The sequence below is a fragment of the Myotis myotis genome, unplaced genomic scaffold (assembly GCF_014108235.1).
Source record: "Myotis myotis isolate mMyoMyo1 unplaced genomic scaffold, mMyoMyo1.p scaffold_m19_p_11, whole genome shotgun sequence".
Classification (NCBI taxonomy): Eukaryota; Metazoa; Chordata; class Mammalia; order Chiroptera; family Vespertilionidae; genus Myotis; species Myotis myotis.
In genome coordinates this window covers 5,699,581-5,724,149 of record NW_023416315.1, presented here as the reverse complement: position 1 = coordinate 5,724,149, position 24,569 = coordinate 5,699,581, and the positions used below count along the sequence as shown (strand labels likewise).

General features: G+C 54.8%; 1 protein-coding gene across 4 annotated transcripts in view; it reads left to right on the top strand.

The window, feature by feature from the left end:
* The window catches only part of EEPD1 (endonuclease/exonuclease/phosphatase family domain containing 1), a 72,499-nt gene extending 48,350 nt beyond the window's left edge, over nt 1–24,149 (top strand). For 3 of the 4 annotated variants that reach the window (XM_036327324.1, XM_036327323.1, XM_036327325.1), the window contains exons 4-8: nt 13,379–13,489; nt 15,393–15,527; nt 17,533–17,671; nt 21,783–21,977; nt 23,510–24,149. In XM_036327324.1, coding sequence (XP_036183217.1) covers nt 13,379–13,489; nt 15,393–15,527; nt 17,533–17,671; nt 21,783–21,977; nt 23,510–23,709 — 780 coding nt within the window. In that variant the 3' untranslated portion in view covers nt 23,710–24,149. Of the gene's footprint in view, nt 1–13,378; nt 13,490–15,392; nt 15,528–17,532; nt 17,672–18,003; nt 20,185–21,782; nt 21,978–23,509 lie in introns of those variants that run through there. The other variant, XM_036327322.1, reaches the window with a different exon arrangement.
* Nucleotides 24,150–24,569: the final 420 nt, after the last annotated feature.

The following is a 24,569-nucleotide window of genomic DNA, read 5'->3' as shown; positions in this document are numbered from 1 at the left end:
GCATGGGAGGAGGTAGGCCCAAGGAGCCTTATCCTTAACCCCACTGCAGCCTTTCCACCCCGGGAAAGTGCAGGATTGGCAAGCTCTCCCTGGGGTGATAGATCAGGACTCAGGTAATAGCGGAAAGCGCCAATCCTACTCTTAAAATGGATACAAGAGAGCATTTGGGGTTTTTCTTTTTAATGCCTGCTTTTAAAAAATAAAAAAGGGGGAATTTGCCGGGAGCCAGTCCATGCTTGCTGTTTCAAGGGACCTGGCATATATGGCATACTGTTCTTAATATGTTTGCTCACCTTCTTGGCACTATGTGTTTTAACCAAGGTCTCTGAGAAAGGTTGTTTCCCCAGGTAGGGATTTTCCCCTGAAGTTAGGGAGGGAATAAAACCTCTTAACTAAGTGCCAGGTGGGTAATTAATCACTTTAACTACGAACAATCATGCTTAAGCTACATAATCTTTACTCCCTGGAATGGAGATAAGAAACGCCCTAACCTTTGTAATAGAGATTGATAGGATTGAATCAACTGGTATAAATACAGATGTAATAAGACAGCAAGACACAGAACTTAGAATACGGAACCAAGAGAGACAGAACCGAGGCACAGAACCTACACAGAACGTTCTCTAGAGACAGAAGAACTTCGCTGGAGAGAACATGGCAAAAGATCCTGGATTGAACCTGACTACAGAAATTGGCAAGAGAACCTGACTAGAACCTGGTGACTGAACCTGGCTGGAGAACCTGGACAGAACCTGGCTGGAGAACCTAGCGAGGGAACATGGCCACAGAACCTGGCTGGAGATCCTAAGCAGAACTTCGCTGGAGATCCAGACCAGAACTTGGCTGGAGATCCTGGCTAGAGATCCTGGCTAGGCTGCTGATCAACTGAACACTGCCTCCATGTCATTCCTTCTTTGCCGACTCCGTCCACACCTTTGGGGACCCCTGGACCCGCTGGGGTTGGACCCCGGCAGCCATTGCCTGTGCCACTCGCACCCCAACCCCCTCTGCAGGCCACTACTCAGCTGTCCATCAAAGCTGACCGCGTCCATCTCCGTCCTCTAGAACGCGGGCTCTGAGGCTGCACAGAGCGGGTGAGGCCACTCTGCGGTCTCCTAGCTGTGGGACTTCCTCGGCGGGTTATTGCCAAGCCTCGATTTCTTTATAGCATGGGGGTGGGAGGTGTCACAATGATACCTACTTCGTGAGAATTAAGTGAGATAATGTATGAGCTAGAAGGGGTTATGTATACGGTAAGCACCAGAGCAATGGTGCTAATTCTATTCCTACTACTGCTAATTTGCTGCTGCTATGGTCCTTGATCTCTTATATCATCATCGTCACCATTGATAACTTCCTCCTCCTTCTCTCTTGAGGAGCCCAACTTGAGATTGATTTGTCGCCATTAGTGGATGTTAGAAAGGAGTCCCCCGCCCACCCCTCTTGCCAAATTGTCTAGGACAAATGCCTGCCGGTCTTTCATGCCTGCTGCCGCCAGATGTTTCTCCCAGACTTTCAGCTTTGATGTCTGGCTCTTAGTCTAGCCGTTCTGCAGGTGGAGCAGGGAATTAATTGCTAAGTCTTCTGGGGGCTTCATGCGTGAGATAAAGTGTGTGCACTTCACCAGTGAGCTGGACTGGACCCACTGAACTTGGTACTTGCACCCAGGAGCTGTGGTTCACTCAGTGGAGTTAGAAGTTAATAGATTTGAGGGTTTTTCAGAAGGAAATCGGAGGTACATAATTGTCACGTAGATGCGTGTGAAGAACCTAAGGATGCTTGTACCTGCGGTTGGTGATGGTGTTTCTGAGCATACACACGTGTACATACATGAGCACTGGCTCTGTGGTTGCAGTACACGCTTCCAGAATGTTTCCCGTGATTTGGACTCCATTTAACTTAGCCTGTGTGACGGTTGAATGCTGACTCTGGGCCTAAATTGCACTGCACACCAAAGGGGTGAAACGATGGAGATGCATTTGAGTGGCATGGACAGGATCCCAGGATGTCGGAGCTGAGGGGACCACCCAAACCATCCCATCAGAACTGTCATTTGCGGGCTGAAGGCAGAGGCTGGAGGAGTGGAAGTGTCCCCCTTGCCCAACCAGCTGAGCCGCCTGCCAGGGGAGTTCACATGTTCCGGAAGCTTCTCCATGGAGCTCTCAGGTTCCCAGCTCTGGGCGCTGGTGGAGGTAGGATTCATTTCTCCACCCAGGGAAGCTGTCATAGCTTCAGTCCTCTACAGAACGTAGCCCCGTGCAGAAACGTTCCCCAGAGAGGGACAGAGAGCCCAGGGACACCAGGAGTGCTCTGTGTGTGGTCGGGGCCCGTCGGTGTGAGACGACACCGCGCACGCCCCAGTGGTGCAGAAACCACAGCCCTCAGTTCCGTGCTGTGACTGCGCTTTGATCCCATAGTGGCTGTTCTGAGGGGGCATCTGGTGGGTAGAATGTCTGCACCCCGTTCTTCCAGCATCAGGCCCTCCACTGGTGACTTCGGACGCATTTAGCCCAGAACCTGGAACGTGTCACTACTTGTCCTGCTTCCTCCTGTTGTGCTCTTTCTCTTCTCTCCCGAGCCTGTCGTTCTCTGAATGTGAATTCTCACCCTGCACGGCTGCCTGTGACTCCTGGGAGCTTGAAGTCGTCTGACTCCAATAAATCCTGGTTTACCTGAGCTGACCTCCAACCAAGCCCCAAACATTGTCATTGAAAAAAAATGTTGGCTTTCTATCATTAGAAATTATCATTAAATAATTTTACCTAGAAGTGAAAATTTATATAATGTAATTGCTCATTTTTTGTGTAATTGTTGTATATTTGTTTTTATGATGAACACTTAATGAATTTAGGTTGGAAATATTTTTAAAAAAAATTTTGGAGACGTTTAGAGGCAATGCTGTGAATTTAGGAGTGGCCAGGAAAGAACTCACGCCTGGAACTTGTTTCATCCAGGTCGCTGCTGCACTCGGAGAGTCAGAATTGAGTGCCGTCTTCTCCATGGGAGGCCGTCCGTGGTGGTTTCATAACTTTGTCTTTATTCTCTGAAAGTTCTGAGCGCTTTACTTTCTCAGTGGTTGCTCTAGAGTTTAACATATGCATCTTCACTCATCAGATTTACTCTCACTTATTTCAGTGAGCTATAGACACATGACTCCTAAGTGGTTCTATTCCCGCTTCCCCTTTTTCTGCTGTTGGTGCACATATTACATCTAAATGCTACAGGCCTGACTATACATTGTTCTGGCCATTGCTTTACGTGTCCTCCCGTCTTTTAAAGAAGGTGAGAGGAGAAAGGAGCACGCATATGTTTATGGAGTTGTCTACGTTAACCTTCTCATTTCCATTTCTGGCTTTCCTTCTTTCTTCCTGTGGATTCACGTTGCCATCTGGCATCACTTCCTTATTCTAATGCAGCTTTGCTCCTTCCCATCTCCTTTGGGCTGTTGTCCACTATATTCCATTTCTGTATGTTACATCCCAGTCATACAACGTGTACATGTTGTTTATACAACACGAGGAAAGGAGGAAGTATGCACGTATACTGCCTTGTATAATTGCATAATGACCTTTCCTGATTCTCGTCATTTTTTCATGAGGATTTGAGTTGGTCTGGGGTCGCTTGCTTTCAGTCTAAAGAATGTTAATATTTCTTATAAGGAAGGTCTGCTAGCAACTAATTCTTACAGTTTTGTTCGTCTGGGAGTGCATTGCATCTTCCTTTTTGAAAGGTGGTTTTTCTGAACTTAACACATTGCGGACCAGTAGTTTTATTGCTAGCTTTACCCAGTAGCTAGATAAGTTTCTATTGAACGAGTACAAAAAACGTTTCACATAAATGTTAAAGGCATGCTTTAAAATTAAACACCCATTGCATTTTGAAGTTATTTATTACATGTTCTTACAAGCTAATATCTTTTAAAAGAATTCTCATGATTGTCCACAAGCCTTAGAACAGAAAACACGTGAATTCCCGTGATCCGTCCGCCATGTGTTCAGATTCTTGGGTGACAGCACTTTGAATATGTCATTCCACTGCCTTCTGGCCAATGTTGTGGATGCACATTCAGCTGTTAATCGCATTGGGAGCAGGTGACTGGCAGGCTGGATGTATGCCTCGGCACTGTGCTTACTAAAGGGGTATTTCGTTTACTGGGCTTCTGAAGAGTGACTCACACTTACTCCATGTCCCAAAGCTGGTTTGAGGAAACTTTGAAGGCTTTTTTCTATGTAAAGTCCAACAAAACATTTCACATAATCTAGCAAAGAGAGAATGAAAAGGAGAGAGCATCATGTTATTCTTGTAAGACCAAGGGCTTTGTACTAAGAAATACCGGATTTTGATTCTCAAATTATATGTTATTAAATCAATTCAGTAAATTGCAACTAGCATTTGTTTCATTATACATGTTTACGAATGGATGGGTGGATAGATGGATGCATGGATGGATGGATGAGTGGGTAGATGGATGGGTAGGTAGATTGATATATATATATATATATATATATATATATATATATATATATATATATATATATATATCTCACACATATATACACACACACTAGAGGCCTGGTGCATGAAATTTGTGCACAGGTAGGGTCCCTAGGCCTGGCTGGCGATAAGGGCCAATTGGGCCTTCCTTCCCCAGCTGCTGGCTGCTAGCCAGGGCCTTCCTTCATTCCGCACTACCCCCTGGTGGTCAGCGCGTGTCATAGCAAGAAGTCAAACTCCCGAGGGGATAATTTGCATATTAGCCTTTTATTATATAGGATACATACACACACATAGTTGGCAGGCAGACAGTTAACCAGATTGCCATATAAAAACTTTTTATTTCCATGAGTCATGGTCAAAATGTTTGAAAACTGCTGTCCTAGACTATTTATTGGCTTGGAAGAGGGGAAGGAGGGCTTGCCCTGGGGTTTTTCCAGTCCTGGACAGGCCCTGCTTGGCCATGGGTATATCCTAAGCACTTCTCCCTCCTGCCTTGTTAGTCTCTTGACTCTGTTTTGCTTTTCAACAGAAAGAAAATCTGTCCAACTCATTGCATTCCCTTTCAAAGTGCTTCATGTGGCCACCACCTCATGGAAATACCCACATTGCCATGGTGACAAGAGTTATTTGCAATTTCCTGTCTTGTTCGGTCCACCCTCAAATGCTTCTCTTATCAGGAAATGCTAACAATGAGTTGGTATGAGAGAACTTTCAATTCATTTTTTGACAGAATTCTGAGACTTTTCATGAATGATTCATTCATTTCTTGAGAGCACGTCTTTGTGTTCAGCAAAGTGCGGGCTAATTTGTCATTTTAAACGACACAGAAGGGCAGGCAGGTACAACTGTTTGGCTCTATGACTGAACACATTTATGCTGATGTTCTTTGCAGGTAAGATGACTGAGCTGGTCAGGAAGGCTTGCTTTGACAAAATTGATTCCATGGAGAGATCTATCAAATCGTTAGCTACCCGTTTAGCATGAGTGATTCCTACAGGTGATAAAAGACGGTGTGGGTGGCATTGAAAGGGTGAGTTGAGGCCTTAATGAGATTTGAAACTCCTGGGAAAGCATCCAACCTGCTTTCCGAGATTTTGATCTGTCTGCCTAGAAGTGCTGAAGTGTACTGACACCCCTTGCGAACAGAATCCAAGACTCGTTTCTAGATCCTGGACTTGGTTTCCCTACAACACTCTGCCCTGGGCTACCTCCCCCCTCCTTCCCTTGCCCTAAGCCTGTCCCATCAAACTCTTGTCATGGAATACAGACTGACTTTCCCATGCAGAATTAATGAGGTGGGGAAGGACAGCCAGGGACAGCAAAGCCGCTCCCCGTTTGTGAGTCCCTCCAGAATTACCTGCCTTCCCGGTTGCCTGTCCTGGCTTCCGACACCCCGGGCCAAGCAAGAGATTTGTCTAAGTGGCGGTATAGAATCATGATGAGTCACAAAGCACCCCTCTGATGTGTTCAGCTCCGGGAATCCACAGGGACGCGTGCCTGGGACTAAAGCAAGATCCTCAGCATTTGCCAGCTGAAGGGCTGGACCTGGAAGGAAAGGGACACATTCTGGGACATGTTCTGTCTGAACCCCACCATTAACACCAGCTCCTGGGGGATCAGTAAAACCTTTACCCCAGATGATAAGGGTGTGAGACTGTAGTTTGTGTTAGTGCTCATCGTTTCTACCCAGCAAGCTTGGCCTGCCCCCCGTCTCCACCTGGCTAGCACCCCGCAGAGGAATAGATTGCTGCATATCGATTGTTCATTTCGTGTCTTGTTATCCAGACATGCGTGTGGTGCAGTCAGTTTGAGTGGCTGCATTTGAGAATAAGAGGGGACGAAGAATCAAGTATTTTTAGGCATCGGTTCAAGATGTGGCAGGGACATTTTTTAATGTTGTTTTGGTCCTTAATTTATTTATGAGCAGCACTTAATCAGCTTTTACTTACGAAAAAGAATTAACTGTGTGTGTGTGCATGCACAAATGCATGCCTTTTACATGGATAAACTTCAAGCCAATTAATCAGTATTTATATTACGGCCAGAAAAAGTGAAATTTGTAGAAAATGTGAAGGCAGAAAGAAAAATGAAATTACTATTTGGTCTCTGTGATTTACTTTTTTAAAAATGTATTTTTATTGATTTCAGAGAGGAAGGGAGAGGGAAAGAGAGACAGAAACATCAATGATGAAAGAGAATCATCGATCAGCTGCCTTCTGCACGCCCCCTACTGGGGATCACTCCCAAAACCCGGGCATGTGCCCTGACCAGGAATCGAACCATGACCTCCTGGTTCATAGGTCTACACTCAACCACTGAGCCACACCAGCCGGGCTCTGTGACTTACTTTTGTTGTCCAGTCCCTGCTTTATATCATTGCCAGAGTAACTCTTCTAAAACACAAGTCTGATCATATTGCTCCGTCACCTGGTGGGAAGCTGAGTGGCATAATGGAGTCAGATAGATTTGGGATTTGGGTCCTGGCTTGGCCACTTGGCTCTGGCTGATCTTAATCCCTCCAGCCCCGAGTTCCTCGTTTCTCCGATGGGAATAATGCCTCCGTGGCAGGGCCCCGTGTGTGAGTCTCAGCAGCGACCTGAGTCCGGAGCGTGCACTGGTGCCTGGCACGCGGCCAGCCTCCTAGCGGACGGATAAACACTCTTGATCTGATTCATACGTAATTTCTCATCCACTTGGTTTTGTGATACATCCCTTCTTTCTGTCCTGTTTGCTTTCGTGCCACCTACTCCCAGAATGTTGGAAGGAGCCCGGGAAGCCTGTGAAACTAAGGTCAGGCAGGTTGGCTATTTTTAAATGCCTCTGGCAGAAATGTAATGGGAGAGGGCGGTTGCGGGAAGATAGCTGGGGGCTGGCTCTCCGTTTCTGCCGTTGGCACAGGACGTGTCCGCACACCCCAGGAAGGGGGCGCTGTTTCATGGTTGTCGCTCCTGCCGCCATCAGGTGTCTGGGACAAAAAATCACAGTCCCCCCCCCCCCCCCCCGCCCCCCACACCAGCATCCCTGGCTGCCTGCACAGAAAAGAACAACCAAGTCTGCGTGGTTTGCCCGATAAAGTAGGAAATCGCAGGCTTTCAAGACTAGGGTGTGGCATCATGCAACTCAAAATAAAACAAGGCATGAGTCCGTACCCCAGGCTCTGCAGGCGCTATGTGCATGATGGTTGCCTCCGAGGAAGGCAGGCTGCGACAGCGCCATTTAGAAGAGCTGACGGCGGGCAAACAGCCAGTTCCCGAGGGTACGCACCAGCTGTTCCATGGGACGGCTCCTGAGGAATTCGGGGCTCTTCGCAGAAACGCGTGGGAAATGCTGGGAGTCTTGCATTTGACGTGAGTCTGAGAGTGACCCCGTGTTTATGGGCTGAGAAGATCTGTGTCGGGTTTAAAACCATGCGGGTGTCCCCGTGGGAGGGGAGGGGCAGCTGACGGAAAGGGCCGGCTTTGTTCTGCTCCTGTATTGTTCTCTCCGGGACTAAGCAGCTAAGCCATCGTTTCCTACCCGAATGTGCTGGCCTCTCTCTCCTCCCGGGCCTCACCCTTTCTGTCGCCTCACCTGAAACCTCAGGGTCGAAATGCTCTGATTGATCACTTGCCCCGTGGGAGGCTTCATGTGGGTTCAGAGGCCCTTTCCCCTGTCTGCACCCACCTTACCTGTGCGTGCTCCCCTGACGTTGTCAAAGAGGGAGAAGACTCTAGAAAAGCGAGCGTACGGTTGGCTAAATCACTGCGGCTTGTCTCAGGAAATGAGTTACCGTCATCTGACGAGCGGGGTGACATGGGACATGCGCTTGCAGGTAAATGTGGCGTCCGTGCTTGGGTTCCCTGTGGGGTGTGAGAGCGTGTCATTAGGAAGAACCAATGAGAATCCGGCCCCTCGGCCGTCGCTGTTGGCACGTTTCTCAAGCGACGTGAAAACATCGGCACCCGTGGAATGGCACGTGCGGCACCCCGGGGCCTCTGCTGGGATCGGGGCGCTTGGCTCTGCCTGCAGCTTTCCTACGCTCCCCGAAAATAGCCCCGAGCCCTCCAAAACGCGCGGCTATTTTCAGACTTGCCTCCCCTTGGAATAATTAGTTTCAGTCATTACTCACAAGTTTATGCCTAATTTGGGAAGAAGCGCTTGTTTTATTTGTCCCCAAACTGTCTTTTTTGAGCTCTGAAAAGCCTACGTTCCAGAAATGACTGGGCTGCACATTCCTCTCCCAGGTGCTCGGTGACCAAGCGGAGGGAACGCTGGAATAAACTGCCGGTGGCAGGTCCCCGAGGAGGGGGCACCGGCCCCTGCTCCCCGCCTGGCCCCGGGCCCCACGGCTGGAGCACCTGGTGTCTGTGTGGAAGAGTGGCTCCTTTGCTTCAGCTTAAACATCAAGGCCATTGCCCAAGTCAGTTTTGTTACTCCTCACCTGGGGTATTTTTCCATTGGTTTTTAGAGAGAGTGGAAGGGAAGGAGGAAGAGAGAGAGAGAAAAACATGTGAGAGAGGCACATCGATTGGTTGCCTCCTGCACGTGCCCTGACCAGGGCCAGGGATCAAGCCTACAACCCAGGACGTGCAAAGGGCCTGTGGTGGAACGGAGCACGGCTGGTCTGCAGGACAGAAAGGTCAGTGTGGCCTCAGCACAGAGGCTGAGGGTCAGACTGATGAGATGGGTGTACAGGGAAGGTCAGAGACCTGGCCGTGCTGGGCCCTGCGTGCCCCGAAAGGACTTTGTACCACAAAATCCTTGAGCGGTGTGAACAAGAGACCTGGAATGAGAAAAGGCTGCGGGGCCTCCGTGCGGAGTGCAGGGTGGCGCAGGCCGGCGAGGTCACAGACACACCGGCGAGCATGCAGGGAGGGCCGAGGGTGGCGAGAGGCTGTGGAGGGCAGTGGGCAGGCCTGAGAGGATTAGGAAATAAGCGATCTTGGCCTAAAAGAAGCGACTGTAGGTCCTCAAACACACACGTGTGCCTGCTCACAGCAGCAGAGGCTACGGCAGCCAAAAGGCGGACACAGCTCCAGTGGCCATCGCTGGTGAGTGGACACACAGAATGTGCCCCCTCCGTGCCCCGGAGCAGTACTGAACCCCAAGAAGGAGTGATGAACTAACACCCACTCCAACAATGAACCTAAGCGTTGTGCTGAGTGAACAAGCCAGACACCCTATTGTGCGAGCCTTTCATCTGAACTGTCCTTAGAGACGGAAGAGACGGGGGCAGCCAGGGGCTGGAAGAGGAGGTGGGGAGGGACTGCTTCATTGCTGCTGGCTTCTCTTTGTGGCTGACTAAATGTCTGGGGACGAGACAGAGGTGATGGCTACACAGCACTGTGAAGCCACTGAATTCTGCACTTTCAACTGGACTCTGAAATAGTTAATTTTTTTATATGTGAATTTTATGTCAATCATAAAGAAATTGACCTGAGCCCTGGCCGATGTGGCCCTATGGTTAGAGCGTCGGCCCAAGCACCGAAGGGTCGCTAGTTCGATTTCCAGTCAGGGCATGTGCCAGGGTTGTGGCTCAATCCCCAGTCGGGGGCATGCAGGCGGCAGCTGATTGATGTTTCTCTCTCATCGATGTTTCTCTCTCTCTTCCTCTCCCTTCTTCCCTCTCTAAAATCAATTTTAAAAACCATGTTTTTAAAAATAGGCTAAAAAGAATAAAGAGAAGGGGAAAAGAGCACAACATTATCGTCACAGTCTTAACTCCCATCGAAGATTAAGAGTCTTAACATCCAAGGACTCAGAGAAGGAGAGCGACTGTGGGCACGTCCCTGAAGGGATGGCCAGGGTGGTGGCCACGTGGAGTGAATGTCACACGGCGTTCCGTGGCTCGTGCACCTCCGTCCCTGCTCTAACTTTCATCTCCACGGAATCTCTAACTTCCCCTTACTCTCCAGTGAGCAGTAGCCCTTGCAAAAGAAATATTTTAATTGCCCTTGAAAGTTCCCTCCCCCAACCCCCACCCCCGGCTTATTTTTAACCACCTCGTTCAGAAAACATGGGAAACACCAGCCCATCTGTTGACAGGAGGGCCTGTGGTGTCACCACCTTGTCTGTAAAAGCAGCTACTGGTCAGCTGGCGGTGGTGGCCGAGGAAATGTCTCCTTGTTTGCTTTCCTTCTTCCTTGCACGATAAGAAGGTTTGGGCAAGGATACGTCACCCAGCTCCTTCCAGGTCCCCGTGGAAAGAGCGTGTTCTCGGAGCTGACCTCGAAGGGGGTGGTGGGCAGGGGGTTGAGGGACTGTGAGCTCATCACTGCTCCCCAGGGATGAAAGCGGGGCCTGGGCTTGGAGAGCAAGGGCTGCCCTACGAATCTGCAAACCCTTGGCTGTGTGCTGAGGCGCCTGGTCCCTACTGGGGGCGTGCTAGAGGCAGTGCCACAGGCTGTAGTCCGCCGTGCTGGCCTCCCTGGGAGAGCTGTGTCCCCAGGACCTTGCAGCCGACACACCGATGATGAAACTGACTCTGGCAGGTGATGGGTTCGCTCCAGAGAACCTAAAACATGTGATGCGGGTGGCGCAGTGACATCGCGTGGGTCGTGGGTTTGACTTGTGTTTCCTGAGCCAGAGTCTCTCCTAAGTGCACTGAGCATTAGACTTGGCCAAGCCTAGGCTTGCACCCTGCCTGGCCCACCTGCTGGCAGGGAGCGAGCTTGGCCTGTGACCTCTCCGGTCGTCATTAGGGTCGCCTGTGACCGGCTATGAGCCGTGCCTGGCACTCAATAGATGCTGGTTCCCCTCCCCCACCTCCCGCTCTGATCCTGTCGTTTAAAGATTCAGAAGCGAACCTGGTCATAGGTTGGCCACCAGTGTTTTCTGACTATTTTTGGATTTACCCAAACTTAATGGATTAATTTACTAGATCTTAAAAGTAAACTTGCCCTGGCCGGGAGGCTCAGTTGCTTGGGGGTTCACGTCCCTGTCAGGGTGCATACGGGAGGCAGCTGATCCATGTTATCTCTTATATTGATGTTTCTCTCTTCCCCCCTTCTTCTCTCTCTCTCTAAAAAACCTTTTATTCCAGACAGTTTTGCAAGAGTTCCTTCAGATGGAATCCTTCCTCATAGAGTTCACACAGCAATCATGACAGAGGAAGAGGGAGGAAAGATTTTAATGTTTGTGAGAATCTTGTATTTCCTTCCCCATTTTTCCACTTTTCCCACTCCTGACTTGGAGGCCCCTATGGCCACCCCAAAGGGTTGGGGGATTGGGTTCTGCCGTCTGCCTAGCTGGTGGTGGGCCAGGTGCTGTCACCCGCTCACGTCTAGCCCGTGGTCCTTCCTGTCACTTGTCCTGGGAGAGAGAAGCCGTGGGAGAGGGACGCCCCTTTGAGTCATCTGTCTGCAGGTATCTGCGGCAGGCCTGCTGCGAGCCATCCGTGCCGGCTCCCTGACGCCTTACCCCACAGGTTGTCTGCGAAGAGCCAGAGGCAGAGTGTCTCGGGGTGCGGGGTGGGCCCAAAAGGTATTTGCTTGTGTTGAATAACCCAGGCTGTCTGTGCAGACCGCACACCAGCAGTCTGACGGCCAAGTCTAAGTCAGCGATGTCTGGCCTTGTCCGCAGCTTCTCCAACCCCAAAGGGTTGCTTGGGGAACCGTCATAGTGCACACCTTGGCTGGGCCCTCAGAGATTCCGGTTCCGTCAGGGACGGGCCCACAAACCTGTGGGTTTACCAACAAGAACCAGCGAGATTCTGCCCGCGTGGCGGCAGCAGGGGGTGGGTTAGCCGCCGGGGTTTTAGAGGCACAGCTGGTGTGGGGGGAGGGGGAGCGTAGGCGCGCTCAGGTGTGCAGGCCCCGGTTACCTGGGAGACTGTTTGCGGCCACACACGCCTCCCCCTTTCCATCTCCACCGCCTGCCCTGGGGAGCAGCCCAACTTCCTAGAGCAGCATTTCTTCCCCTGATGAGTGGGCGGGGAACCAGCTGTTCTGAATAAAGCCGGGACGGCGGGGTTCAGATGGGAGGGCTCTTGGGTGCCTTTGTTTTCCTTGGAGGTTCCAGCAGGAAGGACTGGGGACTGGTACAGGCCGGCTGGCCCACCCTGTGAGGCAGAGGGCAGGAGGCGCACCTGGCTTCATCCCTCCCTCTGACTTCCAGCTGCGTGACCTTGACCTTAAACTCACACTTGGGCTTGGCTGTTCCCTGCGGCACTTGGCTCAGCATGCTGGGCCCCACCCAGAGACTCTGTGGATTCCGTGGGTCCGGGCGGGGCCGGGGAATCTGCATGTCCCCTAAGTTCCCAGATGATCCTGACTGTGCTCCGACCGGCCCCACCTGAGTTACCCAAGGCTGTCTTTGGGGGGTGAACATGGGAAGCTGTGACCCGGGATCACCTCTCTCGTGGCCGCCCTCCGATCAAAGTGGCATCCCTGCGAAGGGGACTGTCGGTTGGGCTCGGGTATCCGGTGTGAACAGGGGAGCCACCTGTTGTCAGGTGTCCGCAGGTCCTGGCACGAAGCCGCCCACAACAGCAGGGCTTTCTCCGACGAAACCAGGGTGAACGGTGTGGCGGTCGGGAGGGAGCTGGGGTCGGTGTTTGCACCTCCTAGCCAAGCCCGGGAGAAAAGGCCACCGCACAGCCACCCGCTCTCCCTGCATGGGCGCCGACCCGGGCCCTCCTGGGACCTCGGCTGCACTAGTTTTGCAAGGACACGAAGGCTGTGACGACGCGTTCTGCACTGTGTGTGCCCGAAGGCTACAAAAGAGTCCCCTGGGGATCACTGTGCGCTTCACAGACGGACAGTCTGCTTTTCGAGGTGCGGTGCCTGGGTGTCGCCACCCGGGGCCTGGCACCGCGATGGAGCCCGCGTGAGGACGCTGCGTCAGACCCCGCACGCTGGCTCCGGGCCCCCTGCCTCACTGACCGTCTGCTCTGTCTTTGCAGTTCTGTGCGGAGCTCAACCAGCCGGTCCTGCCCAACATCCGCAGGTGGACAGGGCCGCGGGGATGCTGGAAGGCCGTGGTCGCCGACACGCCCTCGACTCAGCTCCAGAAGGTACCCTCCTCCCCCAAGCGGGCCTTTTCTTCGCATTTAACGGAAACGTCCTTTTCCCCCTCGTCACAGACCTTTAGTAATTTCCTTGGCCATCGTCCTGGATGTCGCTTTGTCTTTCTGCCTACTTTTTCCACTCATTTCTAAACGCCCGGTTCTCAGTCTGTGCTGAGATCGGAACGGACGGCTCCCCAGGCGGAAATGGAGTTTGGGGCGCTGGGAGGGGGCAGAAACCCTGTCTGGAGCTGAGGCAACAAATGGGGTGTTTCTGTCCTTTGTCCTCTGCCGAGCTTACGGAGAGCCGGCTGCTGGTGGACTGAAAACTTGGGAGCCACTTAATTCACTCGCCAAGGGCGCGCTCTGGGTGCTGGAAACTGAAAATGGTGGCAGCGCTCAGCGGGTTTTAATTTCCCATTGTCTCTCATTAGCGTCACCCATGTGGCTGTCTGTATACCTCTGCACTCAAACACATCACACAGAAGACCAGTTTTTGCTCACTTGGAAGGTTCGATATCTGTGGAGTTTTAGATTTTAACATAGACTTTTGTTAGTTAATCGTGGCTTGGAAACTGTGTCATCACATAATTTCCCTATAAATGCAGATGTTATCATGTTATCTCCAATATAGCAAATGTGCTTATAAAGGACATAGGCATTGTCCTTCTGTGAGTGGCATTGAGATTCGGGGCTTTTTTTTTTTTAATATATTTTATTGATTTTTTACAGAGAGGAAGGGAGAGGGATAGAGAGTTAGAAACATCGATGAAAGAGAAATACTGACCAGCTGCCTCCTGCACACCCCCCACGGGGGATGTGCCTGCAACCAAGGTACATGCCCTTGACTGGAATCGAACCTAGGACTCCTCAGTCCGCAGGCCGACGCTCTATCCACTGAGCCAAACCGGTCAGGGCGAGATTCGGGGCTTTTGCATGATAACTGTGTCCTGGGTAACAGTTCCCAGCCTTTGCTGACCATCAGCTCTCTTTTTAGCTACTACTTAAACACGTGCCATAAACCTCATTTCTCTGGGTTTTATGTGTTGGGGTGGAGGTAGTTACTGTGGGAGGCAGCCCTGTACGCTCACCGTAGGCTGGGAATAGTGCTGAATTGGATGGACTAGGTCTCGATTTTACCACTCTGGCCCATGGGTCTCCCTCCTCAGTCCACATAGAGATCATAGCACCTTGCTTTGTTGTTGTTGCTAATAACACTTTACAGATACGCAGGTTCATGATGCTCTTACAGTCCCTTTAACACTCTATAGTCATCCCTTCAACAAGTACCCCTCCCCGCCTACTGCCAGGGGTGGCAAGGGCAGCCCCAAACACCGCATGCTGCCAACACGGCCCTGTCTGCCTGCCCCTTCCGGCCCTCACAGCGCCTGCTCCCGGCTGCAGACCCTGGGGTCCTGTCCACCTGTGAGGGCTTGACTGGTTCCTGCATTGGCACTGTTAGCCCCGACCCCCATTCACCTGTAAATATTTAGGGAGCGTCTACCAGGCCCCATGTGTTGTGAGCAGCAGGTAACCGGTCAGCACACCCAGCCCTTGGAGTCTTCCTGTTTGGGTTCTCAGCATTGCCATCTACCAGCCGTGGGGTTTCAGGGGACTTACTTACCCTCTCTGAGCAGCCTAGTCTGGCCTCCTCTGGCCCGTGGGGGAGGGAGTAGCTACCTCGCAGGATGGGATGATTAGAAAGGCACCCCACCCACACCAGAGAAGCACCCAGGCACTGGGCTGTCTGGAAAGCCCTGGGAATTGGGAAACTGGTGGTATGAGACGCCTGGAGGGTAAGATTTGCTTCAGGAACAGCCCCTGAGTGTGTAACCCAGGACTTCCGGCCTCGTCCCCCGGGTCCCCAGCCCTGAGACCCACCTCTCCAAACTAACACCTCTCTTCTCCGCAGGGGGCCGGCTTCTCGGGGTTCCTGTGGGACGTGGCGGCCGGGGTGGAGCTGAGAGACGCCGCCTCGCAGGAGAGCTCCCCGGGCAACGGGCACGGGAAGCCCGCAGGCCCCAGCCCGTACCTGGCGCGCTTCAAGGTACCCGCTCCGCGTCACCGCGAAGGCCCGCTTCTCCTAAAGGGGACTGTCCCTGTGAGCTGGGAGCCAGGGAAGCCTGGCTGGCTTGCCTCCTGGGTTTCACTTGGCAGTGACCTTGCCCAGGGCAGGAATGAGGGGTTCGGGGGGACCCGGGCTCTGAGAATCCCCACATCTGGGCAGGAGGGATGGCAGGCGCTGGCCCCCAAACCTGACACACCAAATCCCCTGGGGAGACTTCCTTACACTCGGGGACTCCTGGACCCCGAGCCTTACGGAGTTTCCCTCCGGGACAGGGCCCAGGACTGGCCAGCTTCTCAAGCACCTCCCCCCCCCCCCCCCACCCCACACACAGAGCGCTGGGTCAGGGGCCGGGCAGCTGAGGCCCTCCTCCTCCTTACCAGGCAGAAGGAGGCCCTCAGGGGATCATTTGGGTTTGGAGGGGGCTTAGGAGGGGCCTCTGGGGTGTGGGCCCAGGACAGCTGCAGATGCTCCCTCGCCTGTGCGAGTGTCTGTCCCACCAGAGGCAAGAGCAGCCAGCAGGCCTGGCGGAGCTGCCTCTCAGGTCCCGGATGCCCCGGCAGAGTTGATGGACGGCAGGCGGTCAGGTGCTGGGCGGCGGGGGGAGGAGAGGCCAGCGGCCAGGACAGACCACGGAGTTGGCAGTCCATTGACCTGACCCCCACGGCACTGACCTGTGACTCACAGGGTCCAGCAGGTAGGGTCCCTCACTCAGAGCTGGCAGGCCGCCTGCTGGGCGTCAGGGCCACCCCTTCCATGGGCTGCAGAGCAGGTCCGAGCCTGAGAGCTGCCCCCACCCAGCAGTTTCTCTCTGGGCCCCGGGTCCACTGGCGGGTGGGCAGCCCTGCATTGGGGGTGGGCTGCCTGTGTTGGGGCTCATGCCCTTCTCCCACCTGTGGGTGTAGAGTTGCAGGGATTCCTGAACACACACCTGGGGGTGTCTGGAGGGGGGTGCTCATGGTACCGATGTGGAGAGCAGCTGGTATCATCTTTAAACCCTCCTCACAACAGCGGATCCCTTTTTACGTTCAGTGGTTGTACCAGCTTCGGCCATGCGGGCGACAACCAGAGCCCGTGGTGTCTGTGAGAGGCGGGCCGTCCTTAATGGCCAGTGAGAAAATGCCCTCCTGTCGGAACGATCGGCCCACATTCTCCAGATGAAGCGGCCCCTAGTCAGGCGCTTCGGGCCCCATTCCAGGCCAGGCAGGCGCATAGGACAGAGGCGTGGCTTCTCTCCCGGGGCTCCCCAGGCGGGGTTTCCCTGCCCACATGAAGAGGGGCCTCTGCGGTCAGAGCCACAGCTGCAGAGACCTCCCGGCGGGGGGTGGGGGCAGGCTGGGCTCACATCTGTGAAACTGCCAGCCGCCACTTCCCGGGGCCCCCGCACCACCACCCCCTTCCGATCAGTGTGTAGTGTGGTTGCCGTGACAGACGGAAGTCAGGATTGCCAAGCCCTAGCAGCCAAGCAACAGTACGAGCTCAGGGACCAGCCCCCCTGCACCCCACGGCCCCTCCTGGGGACGCAGGACTGTGCAGCAGGTGAAAGCGAACTTCAAACACCAGACGCAGGGCCTCCAGGGGGAAGAAGGCACCGAGGTGGGGGATGCATGGGGGAGGGGAAGGGGCGGGCCCACAGTGGGGCCTGCAGAGGATCCAGGCAGCCCCCACCCCGGGGAAGACCCTGGATGTTGCTAACAAGCAGCTGCGAGAGCTGCCGCCCCTCCCTTGTAGTTGCTTAGAAGGGAAAGCCCTGGCATTCCAAATGGGCCACCTGCCCAGGCCCAGCAGGGGGGGTGCCCTGCAGGGCGTGGGGGATGAGAGAACATACAGGGCTCACCCTGCAGGTGCCCCTGACCCGTCTCACAGGGACGCCCGCCTCGCCTCCTGCTGTCCACATTCTGTATGAACTACGGCGAGTCGGTCTTCACGGGAACCGGGAATAGAAGCATCTAAGCCCGTCCCTGTTGCTTTGTCTCCTCCTGTCCAGGTGGGAAGTCATGACTTGACTCTCGTGAACCTTCACCTGGCGACCCTGCCCCTCCCGGCGGGGGAGAACCCCAGCAGGAATCACAGCGACGGCCCCCGCGGGGCCAGCTTTGCCCCGGCCTTGCAGGAAACCCTGAGAGGTAGGAACTGGTCTTTCTCTGGGGCGGGGCCAAGGCTCCGGCTTCTGCAGGGCGGGCGGGGTGGGCTCTGCCAGCATCTCTGTCCTGCGGGCTGGTCTGGCGCCCGTGCACAGGGACCTCCTTGTCTCTGCGTATCTAGCATTCGGGACCCACAGCATCGGCTGTGCGGCTCTGCCTGTCGGTGCTGGAAAGGGTTGGGGGGATCCATGACGCCGCCTCAGCTGTGCCACCTGCTGCTGCCACCTGGGTCTCTACACCCGCTCATCTTGTGAAGGAGAGAAGGCTGAGGGCCAGAGCTCTCCGATAAGCTGCTTTTCATCTCGGTCCTTCAGCAGCTGCAGGGCCTCAGACAGCTCATCACACATCACCCGATGGGGACCAACAGTGCCGCCCTCAGTGCCTGGGGGCTCGCTGACTTCGAGAACCAAGCCCATTGGTGCTGGTGGACGGGAGTTGCCTCGGAAGATTCCAGAGGGATTGAAGCACATGAAAAGGCAGATCTGTGCACGCTTTGCCGGGCGGCGAAGCCGGGATGGTTCAGCTGGGCTCGGGTTTTCGGGGTGCCGGCCTTCTCTGGTGAGGGCTCGCAGCCTGGAATTCTCTCACGTTTTTGAGCTCTGACCAATATCCTCTAGCTTTCTCAGCATTTTTCTTGTTACTTTGGCCCCTCACAATGTAGTCAATTAATGAAGAAGCGACTACAAAAATAATTTGGCCAAACTCTACAGTCTTACATTTGAGATTGTTTTGTTGCAGTAAAATGCACATAACATAAAATGTACCATCCTAGCCATTTCTAAGTGTGAGTGTCAGTGGCATGAAGTACTTTCACTTGGTTGTGCGACCATCACCGCCCTCCATCTGCAGAACTGTGTCATCCCAAACTGAGATTCTGTCCCCTGAACCACTAACTCTCCCTGCTCCCCTTACCCCCACCCCCAATGCCTGGGAACCTCCATCCATTCCTGTCTCTATTAGCTTTTCATCTTCATTAGTTTTGGATCTTTTTATGCATCTGCATAAAGTGACTGCTCTAGGGACCTCTTAGAAGTAGAGTCTTAAAGTCTTTGCCCTTTTGTGTCTGGCTTATTTCATTTAGCCCAATGTCCTCAAGTTTCCTTTATGTTGTAGCACGTGCCAGGATTTCCTTCTTTTTAAAGCCAGATGCCATACCGTTGCATATAAGGCGAAGCAAAAGTAGGCTTATAGTTGTGGGTATTCGAAACACAGTTTATCCTTGCATGATTACATGTTATTGAATTATTTCCCACACAAACAACTGTACACCTACTGCTGCCCCACCCTGAACATTTACTGCCTGTCCATCCCCCAGTTTGGTTTACCTGTCCATCCGCCAGTGGGCACGTGGGTTGTTTCCGTCTTCCACCTGCTATGAACATCAAAATGCGGCTTCCGTCCGGGGCCAGGATGTGCTGGGACCCGCGTTCTCCTGAAAAGATGAGTCTCTGGGCTGAGACAGGAGCAGCTAGGTGGGAAACTGTTCGCCTATAGCTAGTCTGTGACCTATTCAAAGGGTGGCTGGATGGCTTTTAGAACCTGTGGCCATTCCTATTGCTCTTGATCTCAAGCTCCCCCCCCCCTTTTTTTTTAACGTGGAAACAGAGGAAACCCGCCAGGTCTTTGCTGCTCTGATAACCGCAGGCACTCCCCGTTTCTCTCTGGCACCAGGGTGTGGTCAGGTTTGCATCAGAAAGCCTGGGTGGGTTCATGCTCTGAGTCCCCAGCGGGCCGCTGACCCACAGCAGCGCGGCCTTGACGCGTCCGGGTGCGGGCAGTGACTCACGCTGCCGGTGTCCCCCCAGGACTCGGCCACCCGAGGACTCAGGAAGTGCCCCTGCCGCGGGCGCAGCGGGCGCAGCGGGCAATCACGGGCCCAGGCAGCTCAGCTGAAACAAAGGCCAGGCCTGGCTCCACAGGCTGTCAGAGCAAACAGCCGTGGGTTAGCGGGCTCGGTCTTCCTGCCGTTGTCGGAGGCTGTGCCAGGCTGGCATCAGCGGGGGCTCTGCCCGTCATCCGGTGGCGTCTTCTCTCAGACCCCCCGGGGCAAGACCAAAGCCGGCACAGAGTAGCGCCCGGCATCTGCGTGGACGGCCCCTCCGCGGGGACCGGCACCTGCCATTGGCACTGACGTTCTACATGCCTCGGGGCCGTCCAGGAAATCCGCCCGAGCATCCTCCCTTCTATCCTGGGAGCCAAGGACGTGACCGGGGAGCCCAGCCGAGGCGATGCTCTCTGGGAGAACCCAGGCCTCTGCACCCTGAGATTCTCAGCGACAAGCAGTGTCTCGATGGCTTCCCCGCCGCCGTCACCTAAAGGAGAGGAGCCGTGAGGATCCCGGCGGGCGGCGCCTGTGCAGAAGGAGCTGTGGCCTCCTACATGGAAGACAGAAGAGCGTGCCTTCCATCCTGCGGTCACAGAGCTGGGCCTGTGGAGCCTGCACACCCAGCATCCCTCCTGGTCGAGAAGGGTCTTCCAGCCCCCCTGTCCTCAGGTCTGCCCCCCAGGGACACCTCTCACTGTGGGAACCTTCCGCCTCAGCCTGTTAGCACCTTTTCCTCCATCATCAATACAGGCAGCCACCCCCTCTCCCTTCCTTTCCAACCTGAGCGGCACCTTAGTTCTGAGGGTTTCTCAGCTTTCCCCCTGTTTAGTCCATGTGTGTCTACTGAGGGCCTGGGTGCGGCAGGCCCTGTTCCAGGCACCGGGGGTTTGCGATGAGCCCCCACCCATGTCCACGTGGCTGTGTCACCCCAGCTCTATGGATGATGCGGGACTGGAGCACTGGCTCAGTGCCTCACCTGCAGAGAGGGCCTGGCACAGGGCCAGGGCTCAGTGGATGGCTAACACTGGCCAGGTTTGACTTGTGAACATCGTCCTCAGGTCAGCTTTCCCACTGGAAGACAGGTCACTCCGATGGAGGCTGAGGGGCCATCTCTGCTGCCCACACAATGACGCCTCACGGAAGGCTTCCCTCTCATCCCCTTTTTGTCCCTCTTGCCCCTAGAGGAGGGTCCCCTGCAGTGCACGCGTGCCCTCTGCTGGTGGCTTGTGCCATTTCACTTTCGAGTCTTCCCCTAACAATGGTTATGAAGCAGATTCGGGTCAAGGAAAAGGATTTGGTGGGTGTCGGGTGCAGTGGGCTCTGGTCTATGAACTGCTTTCTTCAAAGCCTCAGTGATTGAGCATCAGCCTATGAGCCAGGAGGTCACGGTTCGATTCCCAGTCAGGGCACATACTCGGGTTGTGGGCTCCATCCCCAGCAGGGGGTGTAAATCATCGATGTTTCTATTCCTCTCTCTGAAATCAATAAAACATTTTTTAAAAGAAAGGTGTGACAGAAACACTGCATCCTGCGATGTCATGGCTCCCTGAAGGGAACCGGAGACAGGCGGTGATGGTCAGGCTGTCCATGAGACTCGCTGAGCCCAGCGGGGCCCACTGCCCTTTCGGAACGTCTGCTCACTTTGGACAGTTCTTCATAACTGTCCCACTCACTAGTATACATCAAACCGTGGGGGGAACGTTGAAAACGCTTTAAAGAGAAAAGCTCTCCAGGGTGGCTCTGTATTCGTCTGCTGGGGCTGCCGTAACAGAACACCACCGCTGGCAGCTTGCACAACACATGCATTTTCTCCCAGTTCTGAGGCCAGAAGCCCAAGGCCAAGGTGTCAGCAGGGCTGGTTTCCCCTGAGGCCTCTGTCCTTGGCTTTCAGACAGCCACCTTCTCCCTGTATCGTCACATGGGCCTTTTCCCTCTGTGTTCAGGAAATGTGTCTTTGAGCTTTTGTAAAATCTCTGGGCGAGACTAGGCCTGCTTCTGCTGTGAGATTTGGAACACACGAGCTGGACTAGGGGTGACCTCTGCACACACGGCCCCCCATTACCCAGTGTGTTACTAACCTCCTCTTGAAGGTTTGGGGGTTTTCGCACAAGGAATTTGGGGAAATTGGAAGAATGAGAACCACTGGCAGTCCTAACCCCTGAGGGCATCAAATCAGAGACTCGCGGTCCCACTTACAAATGGGCTGTGGTCAGCGCCCGGTGTCCTTCCCGCCACGACTTCTCCTGATTTTCTTCCTTCCACTTCCAGGAGAAAAGGACGTGGTTGTCCTGGGGGACTTCGGCCAGGGCCCGGACAGCAGTGACCATGACCTCCTGCGGAAAGAAAGATTCCACCCCCTGGTCCCCGCGCACACCTTCACCAACATCAGCACCAAGAACCCGCAGGGCTCCAAGTCCCTGGACAACATCTGGATCAGTAAGAGCCTGAGGAAGGTTTTCACAGGTAAAGCCCGTCGCGCCTCCTCTCCTGCTCGGGAAGGAAGGAAGCGAAAGCCGTCTGAACCGGCAGCGCCGATCCTCTGGGCTGAGCAGGAGGCAGGAGTTACCCACCTCCTCTGGGGGCAGTGATAGGGTTACAGTTCAGGTCACCATATAACTCATTCCAACTGAGCCACTTAAGAGTGAAGGTGGGCGTGAAAAAGAATGGAAAGGCATTCACTGGCCGACAACAAGGCACATGGAGTGTGTCCTGGGCAGACCTGGCGATGGGCCAGCAGAGACCGGTTCAGAGATGAACTGACACCTTACCCCAAGTCTAGGACGCCTAGCCACTCAGCCAGCATTTCTCCAGCCTGTCACATCCAGGGCTGTGTGTGGCCTGCGGTTACGCACACGCAGTGCCCAGGAGCGCAGTCGGGGTGAGCAGAGTGTTGGGGTGACCGATAAGGCGGGAGAAGCACGTTAGACAGGACTCCACCAGGACCGGGGTGTTGTGGGTAATTAGCACTGAAAAGCAGCCCACCCCCAAAACAGGAGCCTGCTGAGATGACTGTTTGGGGTCAGAAAACAATGAGAAATGTGGAAGCCATAGGTGCTTCTGCTGAGAGACAGGAACCAGGGTCTCTGTGCTGCCTGGAGGCTTTGGGACCCCAGTGGCTGCACAGAAACGTCAGTGAGACAGTCACAGGTGAGAGGGACCAGGCCTGGGCCGCTGGGGGACGGGGACACGCAGCCAGGCTGAGGTCCTCAGCGCCAGAAAGTCCAGCCTGGACACTGGTTTCCTGGGGGGACTGTGTCCTGAGGGGGAACGTGGGGCTCGGGGGGCCACGGAAGGCACTGTTCTCACCAAGCCAGCCTAGAGCCCAAGAACACAGGGCCCTATGAAAGCCACCAGGCAGGCCACCTGTGCTGTGCTGCTCAGGTGTAGAAGCTGAGGCGCAGGGAGGAGATCCCACCATCGGGAGAGGCCATGGCTCAGACTAGGCCTGGGCCTCTCACACTGGCCCACGTGGCTCCGCCCCAAGGCCACAGCCTCGCATTCCACTGCTCTGCACCGGCTTTTGGAGCTAGTTCATTGTTTTCCTGCTTCATATATTTCTTAATCTTTAGTTTTTAAATATTTACTGGCTCTTAAGCCTCTGTAACTTGCCCGTTGTTCCCCTTTTTATGGAACTGACACCCCACCAGCCTTGCGTTGGTCATCCCGGGAGACGTCTGTCCCTGTGTCAGACACTCCTGTTCTCAGATTAGAAGTGTGCGTGGCGAGGAGGCGGCCAACCATCGGCCGACGGGTGTGGGTGGGCAGGCGGCCTGGACGGCGGGCTTTCAGGGCCTAAACGATCAGCGTCACCTGTTCAGAATCAGAGTGGCCCCGGCATCTCAGTGGCAGGGCGCTCCAGGTAGCCGTGTGGGCGGGGCAGTTGTCTCCGCCCACCAGTTCGTGCCCCTCCCACCAGCCTGTGGCCCCGCCCCACCAGCCCGGGGCCCCGCCCACCAGCCCGGGGGCCCGCCCTGACTCTGGTCCCGCTCCCCCAGGCCACTGCGCGGTGCTGAGAGAAGGCCTCACGAACCCGTGGATCCCGGACAACTGGTCGTGGGGCGGCGTGGCGTCGGAGCACTGCCCCGTGCTGGCCGAGTTTTTCGCGGAAAAGGACGGGACCAAGAGGGAAGGCCCGCGGAGCGGCAGCGGGGTCGCCTTGGAGCGCAGCGAGGCCAACATCAAGCACGAGCGGTGATGACTCGGCGGCTTCCCACTGTTCACCGCAGGGGCGCCGGCGGGAGGCAGCCCTTCCCGGGAGAGACGGCGTCGCCCTGCCTCGTGGTCTTCGCCCCGCCGTCTGCGCTGGGCCCCGACCTGCCCGCCTTCTTCGCGGACCTTTGAGGACCTCTCTGGGGAGGGAGGTGCCAGTGGCCAAACCAGAAACCCAGCGGGGAGCCGGAATGCCTTCTGCTCTCTGGCCCGCCAACCTCTGCAGACGCTGCCGTCCATCCCGCCTGGGTTGCAGCGCAGGGAACGGTCGTGGAGGCAGGAAGGGAGTGTGCAAAGCGTTCCGGGCTGCGAGGCCTGGCTGAGCAATGCCGGGAGCTCTCATCTCCGACCGCCAGTCTGTGATGTTCTGGCTGCAAATTACATAAAGCTTCTAACTGTGACTGAGCGTTCTTCTCAAATGTTCTGAGGGGTGGTGGTTAGTTTTGTTTTGAAATGTAAACAGATGAAGCTGCCTGGCTTCGGGGAGAGTCGGGGGCTGGGTCCCCAGCTGTGGGTGTTTGGTGCCCACTTTGGATGCCTCTGGGCGTGGCGGGGGGGGGGGGGCTTGAGGGTCCTAAACACAGACCAGCCCCTCCAGGGAGCTCCATGCCACCCCCTGCCCCAGACTCTCTGAAGTCTGCACCTCACCATGGGGTCCCCCTCTGCTAGGAGGTCTTTCATGATGGAGTGCTCCACCTCCTCATCCCTCCTCCCCCCAACCCGTGGCAGCCACTGGTCTGTACTCTCTCCGTGGGCTTGCCTTTCCCAGTGTGTCCTGTAGTTGGATTCACACGGCCCGTAGCCTTTTCAGATCGGCTTCTTCCCTAGCAACCGGCGTTTAAGCTC